Source organism: Phymastichus coffea, unplaced genomic scaffold (genome assembly GCF_024137745.1).
Source record: "Phymastichus coffea isolate CEN01 unplaced genomic scaffold, Cenicafe_Pcof_1.1 PCOF00163, whole genome shotgun sequence".
In the NCBI taxonomy this organism is placed as follows: Eukaryota; Metazoa; Arthropoda; class Insecta; order Hymenoptera; family Eulophidae; genus Phymastichus; species Phymastichus coffea.
Genome location: NW_026706974.1, coordinates 120,883 through 130,258, shown reverse-complemented (window position 1 = coordinate 130,258; position 9,376 = coordinate 120,883). Strand labels below are relative to the sequence as shown.

Here is a 9,376-nt window from a genome sequence, read left to right as displayed (position 1 = left end):
TTATTATAAAGAGCCTAAGTCAATTGAAAATTTTTTTGAGATATTGTCGTATGAATTTGTAATGTCCTCATTTTTTATCGATATTATCATATAATCAACACAACTGCAATCAAAATTTTAAGATTTGCAATGGTATTCACGTAAATCGAAGACAGCATGATATCATTATTAAATTAAATTGTTGAGAAATTGAATATTTTATAGCTAAAATAAAAATAAAAATAATTTTTCAATACAAAAATATGTACAGCCATTTTAATAAAAATATAATCATATTTTTCGACTATTGGGTTTGTTGTATTTTTATTTTTTAACATAAAATAACTCGTCTTGTTTCCTAAGCACCATAGAAATAAGTGTAAAATATTCCTCTTTTATGAAAATTCATATAATTTAAGAACGAGAAATTAACTTATTATTTCTAAACATGCAAGAAACATCTTTAAGAAAAGCACATGATTTGGGGTCATACATTTGTTTAGAGATGGACATCAGTTTGGTAGCCATTTCCCGTTACGGGACATTTGCCCCAAAGAAGTGTGGCGTCTACTCAGTCGGGGTTCTCTTTTTGGATCTTTTGCACTTCCGTCGCGTGGTCGCGTGGCTGCAAAGTTATTCGAGCATCTCACTAAAGCGGAAGCTGCCGAATTTGTTTTTAGTCCGATAGTCGTATATTTAACATGGTAGTAATGCTCTTGCCGTTATTTATCGTATGCACAAGCCATCTCTGAATCTATATCTTCGATAATTTCTTTGGCCAATAAAAATTTCATCGGCGATGCATGAGAAATTCAATATCTTCCTGGATTATCGGAATTTGATAACAACAATCGTCTGGATGATAAAAAAAGAAGATGGAAGACATATCCCAAGCTAATAAACATCTCCTTTCAATAAAAGGCTCGTATCCCGGGAGTTACGATACGATAAAACAAGTCATTTTCCTTGGGCGTTTGCGATCTAGCATCAAGCGAAAGAGACGTCCTTCTCTCATTTCTTCTGGGAAGAAGCATTACGGGCTGGTGCCTCGTAAAACTCGAGCATCTGGACCACACCGCGAGAGAGAGAGAGAGAGAGAGAGAGAGAGAACCAAGAGAGGCGCGCGGTCAGTGGCATCCAAACTTCAGTCAGTCACACGCGTTCTCTCTCTCTCTCTCTCTCTCTCTCTCTCTCTCTCTCACTCTCTTTCTGCGCTCTCGGACAGCTAACTTTTACGAGCGCATCACGCCAGATTTATACTTACTTAAGAAATCGCTAGTGCACTTTAACCCCGGGTTATGGGCCACCCCGAGCGCGCGATATCATCTTGATGCGCCAGTCCCGGGACCTCTTTCTCGCCTTTACGCGCCTTACGCCTCGTCATCATCTCCTTTTCTCTCTTGCCTCGCTGATCTTTTGCCTCCTCCTTTCATGCTGATGCGCTCTACAAACTTAAAATACCTTCTCCTTAGAAATCTTTAAGAGCTTGTTTTTCGCTTGCTTAATTTTTTATTGTTCCCTTATCTTTCTCTGTCAGAGAGCATTTTTAAATTATTGTGCGTCGCGTGATACTCAACAAAATCTTTTATTTAAATGTCTGCGTGATGATTTGTAACATTAATAATAGAACGTACATTGTCAAAAACGGATATGCGCGGTATCAAAACTCTACAGCACCGGACACGCACTACAACAATATTTTACAGACGATAGTGTAACATCATTCGAATTGCGCAGTACGTAGATAAATTTTTTTTAAAGAATTTTTATATTATCTCACGATAGTATTATCATCAAAACCTATATAACGCAGAAAATATTGCTTCCTACTATTCAGTAAGTAATTTGATCGCTGCATTAGTAGTATAATATACATATTACGGAATCGTCACAGGACCTCCACCAGTGTAACTGATACAGCAAATCAGAAATATACGAAAATGGCTATCAGTATAATCAATATCGTCACTCTCTCCGCGTTATCACTTACATTGCCACTAAATACTCACAGTTTCATTACAGAACATTGGTGGGCTACAACAACGTTTGACGTTGAACAATTGAAGTATACGTGGATTATCAATAATTTCGACTCCCTTCGCTTAGCTGAAAATAATGGCTTATCTTCACCAGATTTTTGGGCAGATGACGATGACAGTCATAAATGGCATCTTTCTTTAGAAGAAATCGCTGATAGCAACGTTCATGGCGTATATTTGAACCCTAATTTCAACGATCCATTAACAGTACAGTTTAGTATTTCGATTAATGACGCCGAAGACTCTGCGATTCACAACTTTATTAACGGTGAACATTCTGGATTCGAAGTCTCCATAGGTACCGGATTTGATTTAATTAATAAGAATAGTAACGCAATAACTATTGAATGTAACATCAAGAAAATTGATAAAGTAAAAAATAATACAAGACGTTGCCAAGCACCCAAAGAAGATAATTCACCAAGCAAAGATATATTCAACGATTACGAGTTGTTATTCGAGAATGGGAGTTTTAGCGACGTCACATTTTACATCAACTCGAAAACTCTTAGAGCACATAAAGCTATCCTCGGAGCACGTAGCTCAGTTTTTCTGGAACAACTGAGACGCGATCCAACCGCATACAACAGATTTAATCGCGACATTGTCATTGAAATTAGAGATATGGAATTTCCAGTATTTAAAGAGCTCTTGCGCTACATTTATATAGGCCAAGTTCAAAATCTGGATGATATAGCTGATAAACTTCTGATTGCAGCTCAACAATACAATGTTCAAGGATTGATAAAATTGTGCGAACAACAGTTGTGCAAAAATTTGAATATTCACAATGCATTCGCTCTTTTAAGTTTTGCATATGATCAAAATCTCCATGAATTAAGATCAGTGGTTGCTAAATTTATTGCCGGACACGGTTCGAGTATAGTGCGTACCGGCGAGTTTAAAGATATTGAAAAAAAACTTAATAATTCTTTACTCGATGTATTCCATGCGCACTACGATAATTGATTTTAAATCGGTATACTATATATTTTATATCGTAATGAAAATGATTTTAACTATATTGTATTTTACACGCGTACTTTTAAATTTTAATATCATAACGGGTGCATGATATGTGTAATTTAATATAAAAATTTTTTGAAGAAAATTCATTTTTCTGCCTTTACCTATACATAACTACCTTTCACGAGAGATCAACACGAAGCCCATAAAAATCTGCACTACCTAATGAAATTTTCACCAAAAGATAATTCGTTCAAGCATCGTTGTTGCGTAATTGAAGAACAAATTATTTTTAGCAACGTACTAAATCAATGGATCAGCAGATCAGTCGTGTTATTTGAATTTAACATAGATTGAAAACAAAGCAATTAAGATTATTTTACCAGGTCCCTCGGAAAGAAATAGAGGAACACTGGTCGTCGTGGCGCTTACGTCCTCGAAAGGCTAAACCGAAGAGCACGAAGAAAGAGGCGTTGCGATATATCCGAAAGGCTGGCTCGTTCCGGATCGGCACGTATGTACAATCGTATAAACGTGTGCAGTTTGCGAGTTATTTAGAAGCTATCGCTTACGGGCAGAGAGAACGAGAGAGCAAGCGAGCCATTAGCCCCGATCGCATTACCGGAGCCAGCTAATGGCCGGGGGTCGTGAGCTTTTCCTCTCTTTTGCCGATTTTACAGAGGCTGCTGCTGCTGCTGCTGCTGCTGCTCTCTTTCCTGTCTGATATACAGCGCACAACGGCGAACACGCGCGGCCGCGTGACTCTTCCTGATAATACTAATTCCACCGCGAGCGCTAAGCTGAAACGTCGACTTTTCTCCCTATCTGCTACTGCCCGCCTACTCGCTGCTGCTGCTGCTGCCCCGCGCACGCTACGTGTATCGCTAATCGCCGCGCTCGTTTAACTTTTAAACCCAAGCCTTTCATTTATCTAAGCGGCCATTTCATATTTATACGTACGTCATTCTATCTGGACGCTTTCTCCTAAAATACTTCTTTGAATTGCTTAGCGACTTATTATTGACTGCTGCCCAAATATCGAGAACAACGTGTGCCTATGAATATTCGAACTTTGATGTTTTGCAAACACAAATCCAAAATAGTTATATAATTGCTATTAAATCAAATACAGCATTAACTTATCGGTTGATATGCAGTCGATAAACTTTATCCATCATTCGCATAAAAAAAAAATCTGGAATTTGAAATTCATTGCTGCTTTCATCGCAAATATTTATTCTTCCCTCGAATGATATTTGTCAGAATGCATCTGACCTAACAAAAATAATTTCACATATCAGCACTTTGCTCATCCTCACTGTTCTCACAATAGACTTTTAATAGTGAGATGTCATGCAGAAACTGTATCATAAAGATTTTATAAAAAATTGAGACTTTGACAACTGCGATTTTAAACAAAAGTACTGTTTAGGAGAGGTGTAAACAAGCAAATGATAAATGTAACATTTTGCAACTGAATGCGTTTTCATTTGAAAAAGCATTTAAAAACTGTGCTGCAATAACGGGCCAAAAGAAAATGGAAATGGAAAAATGCTCGTGCAAGAACCAATCGATGTAACAGACTCACGGGCAGGCGAAAACACGTGTAGGCATACTCATATCCGCGAGCAATATCGACAATTATATGGCAGCGTCGAAATCGGTTCGGAACGGTCATTAATTCCCGGCGCGTAAAAAATCAATGAACGGCCCATAAACAACGAGCGCGTGTGCGCTCGTGTGCGCGCGTATGTGCAGAGCTCGGGCTCGCGCATCGCTGGCTGTCTCTCTCACTGTCCGCCTGCAAAACGCGCCTGTGCACGCAGACGGCAGCCATTTTCCAATTTGCAATTGCGATTCGCGTTTTTAATTATAACGAACACAATGGCGGCCTGGTCGCGCGGGAATGGCATCCGGTCAGACTCTCCTCTCATCCCCCAGCGTATATATAGCCGCCAGCAGCCGCCGCCCGACAGCCGGACTCGGGATATTCCGTTTTCACGATAATTATTGTCGTTCGTTTATCTTCCTCTCTCTCACTCTCTCTCTCTCTCTCTCTCTCTCTCTCTCTCTCGCTCCCTTGCCTGCTCGCTGCTTTGTTGCCTTTTTCCGCGCTCCAAAAATGCATTTCCAGTCGCCAATACGAAAGTCAGGCTATTCACTGTTCGCGCGAAAAACTGATTAAATTTATTAAGTTATTAATATCGCCGGTATCGATTTGGCTGCATCGCCAAATACGAGTATTTTTTCAAGCTTCACCGTGGTTATCAATTGAAAACTTTTCAAAGCGACAGCAATAATTATAAATTAAAGAAATCGACAACTTAAAGTGTATCTCTCAAGGTTGTTGTACGTTAATTATGCTCGGAAATGTAGCATTTAGTTTCCATAAAACGCGTTTGAACATGAAAGGCTTTTATATTACAACTTCATTAAGCAGACCCGTTAGTTTATAATTTACTATGTACTTTACCAGTGCTTGAAACTTGGTTACAGATTCAATGTAAAGTTGAATTAGTATGGTATTAATAATGCAAAGTTAAATTGCAACCATGTTAATAAACAGCGAAATTAAAAGAAAATAAGGAGAAGCAATTAAATCGAGCATATCTTCCCAGCATTTGCCCGCAGTGTATTTATATACAGGCAGTTTCAGCTCTCTTTTTCCCCTATGACTACGTAGACGACACACAAGATGCTCTCTCAGAGATTAAGCCAGAAATCCCGGCATCCTGTCAAAATTGAACGGTGAAATTCTAATTACGGCGAATTTCATTGGAGACCTCTCGACGTCTAGCTTGGCGTTTATGCTTAAAGCGCGCTATCGCACTGGAGAATCTCATTCGCTCTCTCTCTCTCTCTCTCTCTCTCTCTCTCTCTCTCTATCCTTCTCCTTAGCTCGCGATTCTGCCGATGTAACTGGCAAGAGGATGGCACGATAAAACGTCGGAGCGAGCGAGCCTCCGACGCCAGTTCGAACGCCGACGAGCCTACGAACGCGCCCGTTAAGAGTTAACGACGTAACGATTATGCCACCATAATGGATAATCGCTACTGTCGCTGATACCGATCTTTATAACGTCAAATGCCACGCGCTCACCAAGCGTCACGCCGTCCCGCTCCATTTTAATAAGACGCGATGACCAGAGTCGAATTTATTCCTTTGTTTCTATTTTCTCTCATTGCCTACATCTACAGTCATTAATTTAGTTTCGTAAGTTATAGTTTCCCCATTTTTTTAACATCAGCTTTTTTCTTTTGAAATGTGCAATTCACTAATCTATCTTTCGGATTGACAGTTTGGTTCAAATTTATCTCATTCGAAGAATCCGCGCTCAATCTCAAATGTTAGTTTATTTTTTAGTTCGCACTGTTCAATCAAATATGTCATAACCAATATCAAAGAACGTATTGTATACATGGAATCGAGTGGAAGGTAAAATATAAAGTATGACAGTACATACACGTAACTTCTACAACAGAACCAAATATTACCTTATACGATACCGAGAGCTACAATCAACGCGAGTATTAAAAATCAATACACAGTGTTTTCAGTTAATTACAAATTTCAAGCGTACGACAGACGTCCACAACTTCTTTGTTATTTCATTCTTCCAGTTTCCACTTTCGATCACGCTCGTCGGTTGACTTGTCTCTCTCTCTTTCTCTCTCTCTCTCTCTCTCTCTCACTCTCTCTCTCTCTGTTTTTCTCCTTTTCGCCAGAGTTCCCTTCCCAATTTCCCGGCCGATGTCCCGGTTATACGTGAAGTATACACAACGAGGTAATCCCATGGGCTCGCCGACGCTGGGAGTTTCATATAGAGGTTCGCCGCGGCGAAGCCTCATATATAAGGATTTATCACGGCTAAGTCTCCCGTATATTGCACTGTACCGATCCGGCGTTTCCTACCCCGACGCCGCCGTCTCGCTCTATGTTGCTTGCTTGCTTGCTTCTTTTTCTTCAGCTGTGCTCTTTACTTGCCAGCGTGGATCTCAGTGCCGCACGCACACTGGATGTCATCCAAGCTTACAATTATTACTATCTTTCAGTTATGTTTCTAATTGGTATACTGAAAAACCACATAGTGGAACATTTTCACTGATAATTTCTCCTGAAATTCATTATTTTCTGGATTCGTAAGCGATCTCAGTTTTCAAGAACCAATTTGCTTTACTTCTGAAAGTCCACAGTGTGAAATATTGTATTTTTCTTCTGTTGGAACAAGAAAAGCCAATATTTATTTATTTTTCACACTTTCCTATATTTCCGTTGAATTCTATAGTAGAATTCTTTCGTTGTTTATTCGTGTATCGAACTCGAAATCTCCGCGCATGACGACGTTTTCATTCCCCGGGGATATCACGGACCGTTCACCTCTTTTCAAGCCTTACTGCACTGCGAAACGCTTTTATTTCTTCGTGTCCCTGTACACAAAACAAATCTCTGTGCAGTTCGATTTCGCATTTCTCTTTCTTCCTCATCTTTCTCTCTCTCTCTTTCTTCCTCATCTTTCTCTCTCTCTCTCTCTCTCTCTCTCTCTCTCTTCCGCTTACAGAGCATATCGGAAATTAACTTCTGGATAAAAATACTTTTGAAACCGACCTATTCGTATACTGAAAATAATTTGATACTTTCTAACGTCAGAAGCCTCTCAAAATCAATATAGGTCTGTTTGAAAGTTTTGTTGGAAGTTGGCGAAAGAAACTTTAGGTTCCTGCCGTTTACATCGCGCAAGAAAATCACGAGAACGAGAGAGAGAGAGAGAGAGAGAGAGAGAGAGAGAGATAGAGGGAGAGAGGGAAAGAGAGGGCAAAGGCGACGAGAGCGAAAGGAGCACTTTGTTATTCTGGCAGCAGTGGTGTGCCGCTGCGAAAGTGGAAAAGAGAGAAAGGAAAGGGTAGTGCATCTGAATGGCGAGCGACTCGGTAGCTCCATTAATCATGTTTATAGCGACCCTCGTGTCGCAAGTCACTGTTGCACTTCGTGTAAAAGCACGTGCCTATGGTGCTATACTCGCGAGCGAGCGCCGACGATTGTCCTTAATGGGAGTATCGGCTCAATTCCCTTTTGCTTTATTTCCAATCGATTCTACGTTTCCAGCTGCATATGGCTTCATTTTTATCATTATGAAACATTGACTCTATGTAAATTTTATATCAAATTAATTTTGCCAACTTTTATTAATTGGATCAATGACCGAAAACATATTTATATGTTTCACATCTACAATCAATTTCCACACACCAACAGCCATTATTACTTTCATACCTTTTCTGATGTTTTACATATACATTCTACACGAACATTGTTATTTTTAATAAATTTTTACAAATCAGTAAATTAATTTATCGACAAATATCTAAGGTTGTAACAAATACACAATCAGAAGTAGTTTGTCGCAACAAACCAGTGAGATTTCAAAGAAAACAGAGGGTGTGGGCAAAGAATGAGGAAAAGCTAACAATAACGGCGTGACATCGTTGATTCAATAAAGCATAATATCTGGCCCGAAATAGAGACCCTCTCATACTTTCACCCCGGCTAACGCAAGTCTAGGCGAGGGAGAGCAACGACGACGACGTCGACGGCGAGGAAACGCGTATAGAGGGTTGGTACCCGTGCCATTGATACCGACATAAATCACAATAGGAATTTGTATTACAGTTGCCGAGAATGGTGGATAGGAAATAAGGAATGTAATAAAGAAAATGGTCGAATGGAAAAAGGTCTCTGCTGGTGGTTCTCTGCAAGCAGGGGCTGCTGCTACTCCTTAGTTCGAATCTTTAAATCCCCATGGCTCAAGAAGAGGCGAAAAAATGAAGGAAAAAAAATCCTTGGTCTGATGCCATAGCTCCGGGAAAAGTCGTTAATAGCGCTTTTGCTTTTCCTAAATGCCTTCGCTGATTCGGCTTTTCTTCTTCTAAGGCAGCCCCTTGTTTATGTGTGGATTTCTGGCTTTGTTTCGGCGCACTTCTCACAAATTCTTGACTTTTCTCTTTTTATGCGCTCTTATTACTATAATAACTTTGCACAAATGCAAAATATAAAACTTCAGTAAAAATCAAAAACGTTGATTTGAGCGAGACGCGATACAAACGCAATGTGCCGAAGCAACTTCACGGCTGAATAAAAGCTTGCTCTGTACGACTAATAAAGTAGCTTATTTAAAAGGAACAAAAATACCTATGTGCAGTATACACGAAACTCGAAAATGAAAATGCAGGGCGCAGCTCTTACACTCGGCAACTCGAAAGCTCGCGCGATGGAGGAAGAGAGAGAAGGGGGGGGGGGGGTGAAAGAGGAAATGCTTTGCATGCGTTGAAGAGCGCAAATGAAACTCTCTTGGTCGCTCTCGCGCGGGCGCGCAACTCGCTCGTCGGCACGCGAA

The 9,376-nt window shown here is 40.0% G+C and overlaps 1 protein-coding gene across 1 annotated transcript; it reads left to right on the top strand.

Annotated features, from left to right (window-relative positions):
* The first annotated feature begins 1,919 nt into the window (after positions 1–1,919).
* LOC131672964 (speckle-type POZ protein B-like) lies at positions 1,920–3,093 on the top strand. The gene has a single exon (XM_058950550.1). It carries the CDS (start codon positions 1,920–1,922, stop codon positions 2,985–2,987), a length of 1,068 nt encoding a protein of 355 aa, XP_058806533.1. The 3' UTR covers positions 2,988–3,093.
* The last annotated feature ends 6,283 nt before the right edge of the window (positions 3,094–9,376 follow it).

Excerpts from the sequence above, each read along its gene's own strand:
- LOC131672964 (XM_058950550.1), top strand. The coding sequence starts at position 1,920 with ATGGCTATCAGTATAATCAATATCGTCACTCTCTCCGCGTTATCACTT.